Here is a 15,574-nt window from a genome sequence, read left to right as displayed (position 1 = left end):
CATTACATATTCATTATTTACACTGCAAAAATAAATTACACTTACCTTAAAGTTGAATGGATTGTTAAGATTTTCCACTAGGCATTAATATTTATAAGACATACTTAAGCAGCAGAAAATACTTCATTATGTCTTATTCTATATTTAAGTTCAGAGGCATTATCTATACTACATATTTAAATACTTGCTCCTTAGTGTGTTAATTTCCCAACTTCAAGAAGAGCTGTATTCCAATCCTTTTATTTAGGTTAAAAGAATGGATCAATTTTTTCCATTTATTATTTGGGATATTTTAATTGATTAGTAAAAATGCAACAATGAAAACATAAAAATAGCTAGCACAAGAAATTGAGAATGAAGCATGTGGAAATCATGAAGTGCACTGAAAGTAGCAAACGAAAAGCAGTTGAAAGCCAATACAATTTTTTGCTACTCTTCTATATCATGGAGGTTAGGAGCTTTCCTCCTAAATCAGAAGCCACCATATAACTTATAAGAACAAAAAATACACTTCTATATAACGTGTGTGCGGGCATGCAAACTGTCCAGATCAGCCACGTGTGCTTTATTTATGTTAGACAAGAGTCAATGTGTTTAGATAGCCAGCCACTTCCCTTGTAGTCCAACTGATGGAAACATCTCCAGAAAAAGACACAGTCTCTAAAATATATACTGCCAACTTTTGGAGATTATCAGTAACAAATATGTACCAAAACATTTCTGAGTTTATTTTCCAGAACATTTTGGTAAGGTTTTTCTTTTTCTTTTTTTTTACAACATTTACTCTGCAAATGGTTGTAAAATAAAAATTTTCAAATGGATAAAGAAAATAGAAAAAGCTCTTCAGTGGTCAGTCAAAAGTAGTAAGTGAAGATTGTTAAATATTTATCTGAGTTTTTCAAAAGCACAAGTGCCAGTGATACCTGAGACCTGGAAATATAAACAGAAATTTAAAAACAGTTGGGAACTAGTTAGCAGTTGGAAGGTGCTCAGTAAATTTTCATAAACAGAATAGGATACAAGAACTATTTGGCTCTTTAAATACGAATTTGTATATAAGCTATGTCAAAAATTTCAGGGCATAAGAAAGAAAACTGGAAGAAAATATTAGTGTCAAAATTTTATCTCATTTTACATTCAAAACAACAACTTCCAGGGGCACCTGGGTGGTTCAGTTGGAGTCTGCCTTCGGCTCAGATCATGATCCTAGCGTCCTGGGATCGAGCCCCATATAGAGCCCCACATCTGGCTCCCTGCTCAGCCAGAAGCCTGCTTCTACCTCTCCCTCTGCCCCGCCCCTGCTCATGCTTGCACTTTCTCTAAAATAAATAAAATCTTTAAAAAAAAAAAAAAACCCAGCTTCCAAAATGAAAAATTCTCACTTGCAAAATATTTTATTTGGATTAAGTTGGCTTTGAAAATTCACTCATATATAAAAGCTCCATTTAAAAAGGGACTGATATTAGAAATCAAATTTAGTCATTAATGGTTATGTTTCACTATTAATCGCTGTCCATTTAACAGCAGGGATCTACACTTGTACTGCAAACCCAGAACACACTAATTATACAGTTGATCCTTGAACAAGGCCAGGCAGGAGTTCGGGGTACAGATTTCCACCCCAGTCAAAAATCTGCAAATAACTTTTGACTCTCTAAAAACTTAACTACTAATTAAGCCCACTGTTGACTGGAAACTCTACTGATAATATAAACATCCAACTGATGCATATTTTGTATGTTATATGTATCATATGTGTGTGTGTATTCTGTAATCTTACAGTAAAGCTAGAGAAAAAAGTTTTTAGAGAAAAGAAAATATTAAGAAACTCATAAGGAAGAGAAAATGCATTCACAGTCCTCTAGGCACATTTACGGAAAAAACCTGTGTAAAGGCAGGTCAGGCCAGGTTGGAGGCAGCAGTGGGCCTGGTACCATGATGTATGTGATATTTTGCAGCCTGGGGGCTTTGGCAGAGCCAGCTGCCTGCTGGGCAGGAAGCCACAACGGCCTGGGGATGCAGTACAGCTGCCTCATTGGCCTGCAATGGCGGCCACCCATGAGTGGGAGGCGTGGAGTCCATGGTTGGTAGGGGTGGCCCCAGGCCAGTAGCAGCCCGCACAGCCCCTGAGCTCCATGCGTGAAGGAGGAGGGAGCACCATCCTGCTCTCTGGGACATGCCTTGCTTCAGCTCAGCATCCTGTCCACCAGCCCTGGGTATAGACCACCCTGTCAGCAACAGGGGGCAACCTGCAGTGCTGTTCAGTCTTGGGTCCCTGGGACCTGCTGACAACTTCAACAGGCCTCACTGGGCCGTCATGGGTCCTCGGAGGGCAGCAGGTTAGTTGCCTTCCATTTGGTCTGATGAAGACTGGGGTGGACAGTTGTAAATAAATGTGTAGCTTTTGCCGTCAACTCTTAAATAAAAAAAAAAATTCCTATAAGTGGACCTGAGCAGTTCAAATCCATGTTGTTCAGGGTCAACTGTATTTTACAACCAAAGCCATTAGAACATTATCTGTATTTTTATACTCTCAAATAGCGCTCAGAAGCCTTCACAACCAGGCTCTATCCAGAGGGAGCGCTGGGACATCAAAGACAGCTCCTGCCTACCAACTGAGGAGCGGTGATCCGCAGAAGCAGCTGACAGCTTTGATTCTAATTACTTAAATATCTGAATGCTTAAGAGATTAAGTGTCAAAACTTTGTTTCTTGAAATTTGTTTCTATTCTCTTAAGGCAAAGCTCTGTTTTAGATTTTGACATCACTGCTTTAGAAGAGTGTGGGTGAGGGAGTGCCTGGGTGGCTCAGTAGGTTAAACATCTGGCTTCAGCTCCTGTCATGATCCCAGCATCCTGGGATGGAGTCCTGCACTGGGCTCCCTGCTCAGCCGGGAGTTTGCTTCTCCCTCTACCCATCCCCTGCTTGTGATTTCTCTCTCAAATAAATAAATAAAATCTTAAAAAAAAAGGGGGGGGCGAAGAAGAAGAAGAGTGTGGGTGAGAAACAGTGAGGTAAGGATGGGCAGTCAAATTCCTTAACCACAGGGATGGCATAATGATTCTTCTATAATCCCTCCTAGGCAACAGATTTATTATTGTTTTAATTTTTTTAAGCACCTGGTTTTCAAATAAGCAGAATGTTTTATCTTACTGACCACAGCTTAGAAGAAGCCTTTCAATTTTCTTCTTTGACATGTTTGGACAAGCAGATGAATGAAATGTTTTCACAGAAACCACAAAACCCACGTCAGGTGTGAAAGAGCTTTTTTTTTTTTTGTTTTACCTGACAAGTCAAAACTGTAAGACATGCTAAGTGGCCGCATTGCTGAAAAAAGAAAACAAACAATAAAAAGAAAATAATTCAGCTATTAGGAATATACAGGGAGGACAAAAAAGGGAGGAGGATTCAAGAAGACCGTAATGGCACATTTCAGACTTTAAGGCAGAAGGTAGCGAATAAAAATTGGAACACAACAAAACCATGAATCTTAGTTTCAATTATATCACTAAGACTTGAAATGGAGTAACAATAAAAGAAAAAAAAAACAACTTTTTAAAGAACATGTTAAGAATGACTGCATGATACAGATACAAAACATTTTAAAGAAACATAGGATTTTGGCTTAAATATAACACGATTTTAGGGTAAAAAATTTTTTAAATTTAAGAATAAATGTGTTCTTAAGTAATTTATTTCAGGATGAAAATCTGACCAAAATCTCTGCCCAAGGTGAAATACTTGATAAAAAAATCTCCTTTTGGAACTAGTTTCACAACGCATCACTATACTGCCAATTGTAGGCAATGCAAACTAGCAGCTGCAGAGAGGCCCCAGGAGCCAGAATGTCCGAGTGAATCTCAGCTCTGCCACTTTCCTAGCAGTGTGATTCTGGGAAAGTTACTTAACCTCTCTATGCTTCAGTTACTTAATCTGTAAAATGGTAAGAACGGTATTTATCTCATGAGAATTTGTTAATGAAGATTAAATGACCCTACCAAAAAAAGGTGCTTGCACATAGCAAACACTGCTTCACACATAGTAGACGTTCAATAAATATGATTTCTTAAAAACAAACTTATTTATTTCCTATTGAAATAATTAGTCCTAATATTTTTATTACATATGCTTAAAACCACTGAATTGTATAGTTTATATGGGTGAATTTTATGGTAGATAAATTATGCCCCAATAAAGGTATTTTTGAAAAAGCTTACTACAAAGATTTGATTAATTTGTGTATTCATGATAGTGAAGTTAACTATTTTTGCTGTAGCCCCCAATTTTTTTTTTAATGAGGAAAATTTTAATACACTTTTGAAAAACACAAAAGTAGACTTGAACAAAAGAAAAGACATATCCTGTTATAGGATAAGATTAGCCAAATTCATGAACTTTGGATGGCAATTCTCCAACTTCATTTTATAAATGCAAATGTGATCCCAATTTTATTATTAATTAAGTTTATTAACATATAATATATTATTTGCTCCAGGGAAGCCCAGAAGTTTTATCAGTACCATCCATTCTATGACCTGGGCTGAGGGAGGACAGGCACCTTTACGATCAGAAGATGACAGAACCTCAGATACAGTGGGGATGGAAGTATAGGCATAATGGACAGAATATCTTCCCCATTCATGTCTTCCAGGTAGACTAGACTGCCTGTAGAGTTCTAACACCTAAATTTAGTAGACTGTAAGTACTTCTCAATATGTTTTTTTGGCAGATGTTTTTAAAGAAATAACTTATACTTAAAATCCAAAATCTCAACACACTATTAAAAAAAAAATGATATGAAGGTAAAGCATTGGGTTAAATCCCAACTACAACCAGGCAAGATGTTGGAATCACAGGTGGCTGTTTTTAAAAGCACTTATGTCAACAAAGGAGATGTGTGTCTTAAAGGGGGCAAATAAAGCAATTATTTGTTGACAATCATTGTCTGATGACCAAGAAATAATATTTTAAGTATTTCATTCTAGTAAGTAAATTAGGATGTAACTTTTAAATAAGCATCTTACTGTTTTAGTTATCTACAGAAAAGTAGTTAGGAATTTTATACTGATGAGAATAATCATCCACTTACCGCTTAAGAAAAACCCTACATTTCTTGTAGAAATACTTTTCTAGATATGTCTCCTCAGGTAAGGGACATAAAAGCAAAAACAAGCTAATGGGACTACACCAAAATAAAAAGCTTTTGCACAGTGAAGGAAACCATCAACGAAACTAAAAGGCAACCTACTGAATGGGAGAAGGTATTTGCAAACGATATAATGGATAAGGGGTTAATACCCAAAATATATAAAAAACTTAAGTAACTCAACACCAAAACCCTCAAATAATACAATTAAAAACGGGCAGAGTTTACGAATAGACATTTCTCCAAAGAAGACATCCAGATGGCCAACAGACACATGAAAAGATGCTTACCATCACTCATTATCAGGGAAATGCAAATCAAACCCACAATGAGATATCACTTCACACCTGTCAGAATGGCTAAAATAAAAATATAAGAAACAACAAGTGTTGGCAAGGATGTGGAGAAAAAAGAAACCTTGTGCACTGGTGGTGGGAATGTAAACTGTTGCAGCTACTATAGAAAACTGTATGCAGGTTCCTCAAAAAATTAAAAATAGAATTACCATATGATCCAGTAATTCTACTACTGGGTATTTATACAAAGAAAATGAAAACATTAATTTGAAAAGATACATGCTCCTCTATGTTTACTGCAGCATTATTTACAATTGCCAAGAAATGGAAGCAGCCCAAGTGTCCATCAACTGATGAATGGATAAAGAAGATGTGGAATGGATAAAGAAGAGGTAAAGAAGATGTGTGTGTTTGTGTATATACAGCCACACAATGGAATATTGTTCAGCCATAAAAAAGAATGAAATCAGGGCGCCTGGGTGGCTCAGTGGGTTAAGCCGCTGCCTTCAGCTCGGGTCATGATCTCAGGGTCCTGGGATCGAGTTCCGCATCGGGCTCTCTGCTCCGCGGGGAGCCTGCTTCCCTCTCTCTCTCTCTCTCTGCCTGCCTCTCTGCCTACTTGTGATCTCTGTCTGTCAAATAAATAAATAAAATCTTTAAAAAAAAAAAAAGAATGAAATCTTACCATTTGCAGCAACATGGATGGATTTAAAGGATATGATGTTAAGTGAAATATGTCGGTTAGAGAAAGACAAATACTGTATTTGGAATTTAAGAAACTAAAAAAACGAACAAAGGAAAAAGAGACAAAGGAAAAAAGATCCTGGTGGTTACCAGAGGGCAGGTAGGTGAGGGGATGGGTAAAACAGGTGAAGGGGATAAAGAGTACATTTAACCTAATGAGCACTGAGAAATGTATAAAACTGCTGAATCATTATATGTACACCTGAAACTAATATAACAGTGTAGGTTAACTCTACTTGAATTTTAAAAACCTACCTATTTAAAAAATTCTGTATTTCTGTAAAAGGCATCCGAATCAGCAAAGAAGTCAAACTCTCACTCATCACAGATGACATGATACTCTATGTGGAAAACCCAAAAGCCTCCACCCCAAAATTGCTAGAACTCATACAGGAATTCAGCAAAGTCACAGGATATAAAATCAATGCACAGACATCAGTTGCATTCCTATACACTAACAACAAGAGAGAAGAAAGAAAAATAAAGGATCCCATTTACAACTGCACCAAAACCCATAAGATACCTAGGAATAAATGCTCATGGATTAGAAGAACAAATATTGTTAAAATGTCTATTCTGCCTACAGCAATCTATACATTCAGTGCAATCCCTATCAACATTTTTCACAGAACTGGAACAAATAATCCAAAAATTTGTATGGAGCCAGAAAAGACCCTGAAGAGCCAATGGAATGTTGAAAAAGAAAAACAAAGCTGTTGGCATCACAATCCTGGACTTCAAGCTCTATTATAAAGCTGTGATTATTAAGACAGCATGGTACTGGCACAGAAGCAGACACATAAATCAGTGGAACAGAATACAGAACTCAGAAATGGACACTATATGGTCAACTCATCCCCAACAAAGCAGGAAAGAATGTTCAATGGAAAAGAGATGGTCTCTTCAACAAATGGTTTTGGGAAAACTGGACAGCCACATGCAGAAAAATGAAACTGTGCCATTTTCTTACACCACACACAAAAATAGACTAAAATGGATGAAAGAGTTAAATGTGAGACAGGAATCCATCAAAATCCTTGAGAAGAACATAGGCAGCAACCTCTGTGACCTTGGCCTGCAACTTCTTGCTAGACACGTCTCCAAAGACAAGGGAAACAAAGACAAAACTATTGGGCCTTCATCAAGAGAAAAAGCTTTCGTACAGCAAAGGAAATAGTGGACAAAAACAAAAGACAACCAGTGGAATGGGAGAAGATATTTGCCAATGTGTAATCAGATAAAGGACTAGTATCCAAAACCTATAAAGAACTTACCAAACTTAACACCCAAAGAACAAATAGTCCAATCAGGCAGGGTGCCTAGGTGCTCAGTTGGTTAAGTACCTGCCTTCGGTTTGGGTCATGATCTCAGTGTCCCACCTTGGGCTCCCTGCTCAGAGAGGAGTCTGCTTCTCCCTCTTCCTCTCCCCCTACCCCCTGCTCATCTCTCTCTATCAGATAGATAAAATCTTTTTAAAAAATCCAATCAGGAAATGGGCAGAAGATATGACAGACATTTCTCCAAAGAGGACATACAAATCAAATGGCCAACAGACACATGAAAAAGTGTTCACAATTGGCATCTGGGAAATACAACAATGAGATATCACTTCACACCAGTCAGAATGGCTAAAATTAACAAGTCAGGAAATGGCAGAGGTTGACAAGGATGAGGAGAAAGGGGAACCCTCCTACACTGTTGGTGGGAATGCAAGCTGGTGCAGCCACTCTGGAAAACAGTATAGAGGTACCTCAAAAAGTTGAAAACAGAGCTACCCTATGATCCAGCAATTGGACTACTAGGTATTTATCCCAAAGATACAAATGTAGTGATCTGAAGGGGGAACCTACACCCCAATGTTTATAGCAGAAATGTCGACAATAGCCAAACTATGGAAAGAGCCAGATGTCCATTGACAGATGAGGGGATAAAGATGTGAGATACACACACACACACACACACACACACACACAATGGAATAGTACTCCACCATTAAAAAAAAAAAAGGAATCTTGCCTTTGCAACAATGTGGACAGAACTAGACAGTATTATGTTGAACGAAATAAGTCAATCAGAGAAAGACAATGATCATATCTCACTCATATGTGGAATTTAAGAAACAAAACAGAGGAGCATAGGGGAAGCGAGGGAAAAAATAAAACAAGACGAAATCAGAGAGGGAGACAACCATAAGAGATTCTTAATTATAGGAAACAAACAGGGTTGCGGGAGGGGAGGGGGTTGGAGGGATGGAGTATCCAGGTGATGAACCTGTGATATAATGAGAGTGGGCGTTATATAAGACAGATGAATCACTGAACTCTACCTCTAAAACTAATAATACACTATATGTTAACAAAAAAAATTCATAGCAGAAACTTGAAGTTCAAATATCAAAATATTCTAGATGCAGAAATTATGTATTTCAAACAGAAAAGGGTTTCAAAATTTAACTAATATTCACTGAAGAGGAGAAATAAGTGTTCTACCTCAAAATGCTGACTTTACAAAAGTGCTATAAAATTACTTTTTAATGTTTTTCTAAAGAAAAATCTAAACATTTATTAATTATAATTGTTTATAATTAATTATTTTAAGACTTCTATGAAGGAATATTACAACTAACCCTTGCAGAAGTAAATATCCAGTTTCTTCTGTCCCTAATCTGATTGATCTGATCATAGTATTTATACATGCATTAGTGTGAGGTTTTCAAATAAATATCTGTGAATCATATAAAAGGCCTGCATTTCTGAATTCAAATACTATTGACTCTAGATTTTCCTAATTATACATAGCAAATAAAAGATAAAATATTCTCAAAGCACTTGCCACCCTCTCTAATATCTTCTCATTCTGTTCTTCTCTGATATATGAATCTGTCTTTTGAAATACGACTGACTACTGCATAAGAAAGGGATGCTCTTATTTCTTGGAAGATGAAGTATAGATCATTTCCAAGCTCTATGTGCCACAATGAGGAGAGAAATCAAGCATAACAGGAATTAAGAAGTTTATGGAAAAGATGTTTTTTAAAGGTACAATTTATATTTAAAACCCCAAATCTCAATTCAGTATGAGATGTTAGGCAAAAGAAAATGATTGGACATGAACAGAGACTGATACACAAGAACAGCATTTTCAGACTTGATGGGGAAAAAATGCGAAGTCTGTCAAGCAATAGGGAAATAAAACACAATTTAGCCATATATCAGGATACCCTACTTAATGACACGGGAAGATGTTCGCATCGCACACAATGTTAAGTGAAGAGAACAGAATACCATGCATACAGTTCTCATCTCGGTTTCATACCGCACAAGTAGATTCACAGTGGATGGGTAACATTTCTTCTTTAAGCACTGACACATTTCCCCAATTTCTATAGTGGGATTCTGCTCACAATTAATTACATGGAGGGGAAACGTTATAAAAATATTTAGGAAAACTTCTCAAGTTCATTCTGCCAACCTCATCCTAGTCAAACTCCCTAAAGTGAAACTGTATAGTAAGAACCAATGTAGATCTGCAGAAATCAACCCAAATCCCTTACTTTCCAGTAAGATACAAGATCAGTTTGGATGCAGAATTGTAGAAGTAAGACTCTCACAGAATGAACAATCATTTTCTGTAACAGCTCAATTCTGATTATCGTGAAACACCATTTATAAGGTTAAAATAAAAAATAAAATAAAATAAGATATGCTTGCATCATAAATTTGATATTTAATTATTTAAAAAAATTTATTTGAACGTGACAGAGATAGAGAGAGACAGAGCATGCCAGTGTGCAAATGAGGGAAGGGGCAGAGGGACAGAATATCCAAGCAGACTCCCATGCTGAGCTCCGAGCCCGACATGGGGTTCCATCCTAGAAGCCATGAGATCGGGACCAAGAGTTGGTCACTTAACCGACTGAGCACCCAGGCACCTCTGATACTTAATTATTCTCTAGTGGGTTTCCTATTATTTAGCATCTAGTTTATTTAAAATGGAACAGAAGAATATGTATGTGACAAAGCTTGCAATGAATGTTTCAAGCAATGAGGGTGGCCCCTTGACATTTACAGGGACTGCCAGTCTCTCCCTCAGATGGCCTCACTAATGCCTTCTGATTGGCTGCTGGTAATGGTGTTGCAGCATGAACATGCACGACATTTTGGAGTCATTCTTTTGCAAGCCTTATGCCTTGTTCATCTCTGCACCCCAGGAGATGATACGATTACGATTGTTTAATACAAGTAAAGGTTAAAAAACTATTGGAAAAGTGAAGGAACTATAAGTTAAATATCATCTACATTGTATAAGAACATTATGCCTAGCTTGTTCTTTTCTCTATTCTCCCATCCAAGTACTAACCAGGTCCGAACCTGCTTAGCATCCAAGAACATACGAGATCTGGCGTGTTCAGGTTGGTATGGCGGTAAACTCCTTTCTCTATTCTGTGGGTACTTTCACTGAAGCAGACAATCTTTCAGCCTAATCACTCTGTACTGTAAATCACGAAGCTTATTTTTCTCATGGTAATATATTTATTTTTCCTCGTGGTTTTTTTTGAAATCTTTTCTTTTACTCCCATTGTTTCCTCTCAAGTTAACCAAATTTAAAAAATCCAGTCTTAAGCTAGCATCCCATAATACCACTTCCTTATTTTCCCACAGTGGTTCTTACTCTTTGAGGCTTTGTACTCTTTAGGAAACCAAGGAAAGCTAGGGACCCTCTCTCCAGAAAAATGCGCATACATATATTTTGTGAAATAAGCATACATTTTTTATGTTTCTGGGGACTCACAGATTCTCATCAGGCCCATTCTCAGGATAAGAACTCTTGCCGCACATGGCTTCTTTGTTTTAGATCACTAATATACAAATGCTTTTATGGATTTGTCACTTAGCATGCTTTAAATGTTATTTTTTGGAGATAATGCTTGCTGCCATAAAAATTAGACAGGGATAAACTGATAAAACTGTTACTCACTCAGTAGATTTGTAACTAGAACATACATTAAATTACTTCAGGGCCCATGGAATCACTTCTACAACAACGAACAGGACAGATGTGGGCCCTGCTGGCAAGAAGGTCCAGGTAGAAGAAGGGCTGAGAGTTTAATAAAAGGATACCAACATGACATTACTCGACATTACAGAGCTCGAGGCTGGAAGCAGGGACAGCGGTCAAAGCTGATGTGATAAACTAGACAAGAGAAGATGAGAGACTGGTTTAGGATAGTGTTGGGCTAAGAAAGGGGGAAAACTAACATGATCCAGAATCAGAAACATCAACAGGGATGGCTGTTAGATAGGAGTCAGAGATGATGCGGAGGTTCTGCCTTGAGCACACTAAGATGGGGAAACAGGACAAGATGGTTTGGGAGACAACAGATGGGTTCCCTGTCCTGCTGTAGGCCCTAGCTCACAGTCAGATGGATGAATGGGTGTGAGCTCAGCAAGATCGGTGCACAGATGAGAGCTTTATTAGCCAGAACAAAAACTATGGAAAAGGGTATAGTTGCTCAGAGAGAGGTGAGCCCAGAATAGAAATCTAAAGGACCAAGCAGAGTCTAAAAGGGCAGGAAAGAGATCAGTGGAGAAAACAAGGAGTGTGGTTCCCCCACTGTTCAGATGTCACTATCATCTATTTTCCTAAAGGAAGTTTCTCTGAATTCTTTGGGCATCTTCAATCTTACAAATAGGGGGAGAACTGTATAAACAAAAATGTTTACAAACATTTTATAATATGTTCTTTCTATAAATCAAAATCAGTATGTGTTTATAGTACACATTAAAAACATTAAATAAATATAAAGGAAGTTTGGGAATAAGTTAGGTGGCATCAGATAACAATCGATGCTTTCACCACATAATACTGTATCTTTAAAACCATAATTAAGACAACAGAAACGTGAAGTAAAACTATTATATCATATTTCTAAAACATAATAGCTTTGTATACATATTAAAATTTAGGAGGTATTTTGACCACAATCCTATTTCTTACACAGAAGCCATAATTAAAGTACAGAGGAATTTTTATCTCCCTTCTGCCAATCAAGAAATCAACACTCAGAGAGGGAAAGGGGATCTCCCAAAACCACAGTCTAGAGAATGGCAGAGCAATTCCTACTAGGCCATGACACTCTCATGTAGTTCAATATCATATGGGAAAAGAATTTTCTACTCTCTTGGGTTTCAAGTATAAGCTTTGAGTAAGTGTGTGTGTGTGAGAAAAGAACAAACACTGCTCTTAAACACTGCAGCATTAAGCCACTACTTTTCACTGGGCTAGCTGGAGAGAGACACTGCTCCAAGTGGCCAAGGCTAGACCAGCAGTGCAGTAAGCGTCAGACTCACCTACTCTGCTGCGTCTTATCTCCTCTGGTGAGACGGGCCGCAGCTTTCTTTCTGCTTTGATTTCTTCTAAGATTCTTTCATGGAGGCTCCGTGGCCGTGGTGGAGTGGGTTTCAGTTTTCTGGCTGAGACCTTAGGGGGGAAAAAATTCATGGCTATAGACTTCCGTAGTTGTCCTTAAATAATTCTTACCGAAGTCCATTCCTATAGTACAGTACAATGAAACTGTATTTCATTGATTGCAACACTGTTTGATAAAAGACTAAGCAACAGGGAGAGTACTGGATCTCACAGTAATTTAGTCATATGCGCTCAACCAATTGTAAGGAGTCAGTTTCGCTGAAGTTATAATTATGTTCACAATAGGCCACCAGGATAGGCAATCAACTGGAATGTAACCTATATTTATTACTATTACTGTTTTTAAAAGTAACATTTTTGAGTAAATCATCACAACCCTCTTAGATTGCTATTGTTCTCTTCTTTCTATAGTTGAAGAAATAAAGGCTCAGAGAGGCTGATTAATTTACTCAGGGACATGTGGCTACTAATAAACTGCACCATAAGTCAGGTTGTTTTGAGTTAAAACATTCTAAGACAGCCTTGTATTGAATAATTTCAAGTATTTTCTCTGTGACTGAAGAATATAACTTACAGTTAGACTTCATCATTCTGAGAATAAAAGATCAGTGTAGAAACTACCTTGAGAGCTGAGTTCTAGAAACCATGTCCTAGAGGAGAGCACATTGCTACAAGACCTCCAACCAAGGGGAACATTCAGATCACATACCGGATTTAAAGGGGGTCTTGATCTGATGAAGTCCAGGATGATTTCATGAGCACTTTTTTTTAACCGAGGGGGAATATCACCATTGACCTGAAAGGAGACAAAAAGTGCAAGATTCATATGACTATAGGATTATCATTATAAGTTTCTGGATACAGCTGTTACCTACTGGAAGTGTACTTGGGTTCTACCAAAGATGTGTTCTGAATCAATAAAATGGAGAATAAATAGCTGAGTGATTCAGAGCAAAAACAACCATGTAGAGCTGAAGAAAATACAAGTTCATAAAGTGAATCATTAGTTCTACCACTTGGGGGAAATATATATTAGATGCATCCTTTCCTACAAAAAGTTTCTAAAATTATGAATATGAATGGAATAAATAGTATTATGCTTATTATTTTATAACTTATAAAGCCTTTTACTTCTTACTTTCAACCTTGTACAAAACCTAGGAAGGACTGGTGACACGAGTCACATATTGTAGATAAAACTCAGGCTCATGTCAAGGAGGGTATCTGCCTCATTCACAAAATTAGTAAGTTCAAGAGTTTTGGTAGAGCCCTCATCTGTCTCTGACTCCTGCTGTAATGTACTCTCTTTTTATAACAATGTGCTAGAAATTTTTACAAGCAATTTAAGAAAACCTTAGAAATCCACAAAAATTGACAATCTAAACTCACATTTTACCACCCCAGAAGGCACAGTTGTGACCATTTTGTCCCATTTACTTCCCAGTCTTAATATGAAAAAATAGAACCTGCTAGGTATTTTCTGTCATGATCCTCCATGAAAGATGATGAAAAAAATGTTAACAAGTTAATAAATTTTTAAAAATGACAAATACCCAATACTTCTTAAAATAAAAAAAATTAGCATATTATTTTTATTAATGCACTGCCTGAAAAATCTCCTTTCCCCTTCTACTTTGGAGACCTACTCTTTGATTACTCCATCATATTCTAATAACTTTATATTAATTTTGTTGGAGAGAAGAAAAAGATAGTTTGTTATTCCTCTTGCATTGACAGTTGACTTTTTAAATTTTGATAAGTTAGAAATGTTTATGCTTCACAACTTATATTGGAAATGTCATTTAAATTTTAGAATTATTGTAAAATTCAGTAAAGTCTTTTCCAAGTTTTTCTTAAAGATTTATTTATCTATGTGAGAGAGAGAGTAAGAGCATGGTGGGTGGGGGCAGAGAGAGAAGCAGACCCCCTAACTGAGCAAGGAGCCTCAAGCAGAGCTTGATCCTAGAACCCTGAGATCATGACCTCAGCTGAAGGCAGTCACTTAACCAAACGAGCCACCCAGGCACTCCTCAGGTATTTTTGTAAGACTTTAAGATTTCAGGGTGTGGGTGGTTTTTTTGTGTACTCATCAACCTTAAATACTACTTTAATTGCTCACAAGTCATTAATCAGTTGATTATTCCTCACTGCAGCTCTGAGTTTTGATTTTTTGTCCATGTTGCTATTTTGTGTCTGCTGACAAATAACATTAAATATATATTCTTAAAAAGGGTCTGAACTGTCACTCCCAAGCACAGTCTGCTCCCCAAATGTGACCCCTGCTATCGGAGTTCAGTGTGTGTGCCAACACTTCGGTGACTTACATCACTCTCTTCTTCCCTGGGCCACACCTCCCACTCCTGAATGAAGCCAGGATGGCCCATGGAAAGATTTAGGAGGAAAACCTGCTTGAATTGCTAGTACTTGGCTTAAGGAGGGTATGTCTGCTAGCAGCCGACCTGGAGGCCTAACGTGACACGACAACAACCCCCTACCTATGGATTTGGTAGTACATAAGATTTTTTACAAAATCATTGTATGGAACAACTCTTGAACAGGATAATATATATCTTTCTAGCCATTTTTCACATGATTTTACGTCAATGTTTACTTTCCATCACAATAGCAGTGTTTAGGGAATTGGTTTAAATAGGCTAGGGTTGTAAATCCTGTTCCCCAAACAAGCACGTAAGTTCAGTTTCCACACTGGCCAGAAACTATCCTAGATCCCAATTACAAAATGTGCGTCAGTGCTCATGAGGTAGATGGCAGAACAGTGTGGATGTGAGTCAGTGAAAGTCCTTACCAGGAGGAAAATGTAACTTTGTGCTAATACCATTGTGCTGCTGACTCAATGAAATTATTTTCCTATAAATACACAACACATACTGAAACAAGCTCTGAGTTGCAATGATAAATGATTCTTGCATGAACATAAATAGTGGAGCCACAAGTAAATA

At 37.4% G+C, this 15,574-nt stretch overlaps 1 protein-coding gene across 4 annotated transcripts in view; it reads right to left on the bottom strand.

The window, feature by feature from the left end:
* Nucleotides 1-15,574, bottom strand: part of SPIRE1 (spire type actin nucleation factor 1) — a 187,856-nt gene that overhangs the window by 32,799 nt on the left and 139,483 nt on the right. For 2 of the 4 annotated variants that reach the window (XM_059409150.1, XM_059409152.1), the window contains 3 exons: nucleotides 13,324-13,410; nucleotides 12,536-12,665; nucleotides 3,285-3,326 (listed from right to left, as the gene is read on the bottom strand). In XM_059409150.1, the coding sequence (XP_059265133.1) occupies nucleotides 3,285-3,326; nucleotides 12,536-12,665; nucleotides 13,324-13,410 (259 nt within the window). The remainder of the gene's footprint in view (nucleotides 1-3,284; nucleotides 3,327-12,535; nucleotides 12,666-13,323; nucleotides 13,411-15,574) is intronic. The other 2 variants (XM_059409151.1, XM_059409153.1) reach the window with 1 other exon arrangement.

The sequence above is a fragment of the Mustela nigripes genome, chromosome 8, assembly GCF_022355385.1.
Source record: "Mustela nigripes isolate SB6536 chromosome 8, MUSNIG.SB6536, whole genome shotgun sequence".
Classification (NCBI taxonomy): Eukaryota; Metazoa; Chordata; class Mammalia; order Carnivora; family Mustelidae; genus Mustela; species Mustela nigripes.
This window is presented reverse-complemented; position numbering and strand designations above follow the sequence as displayed.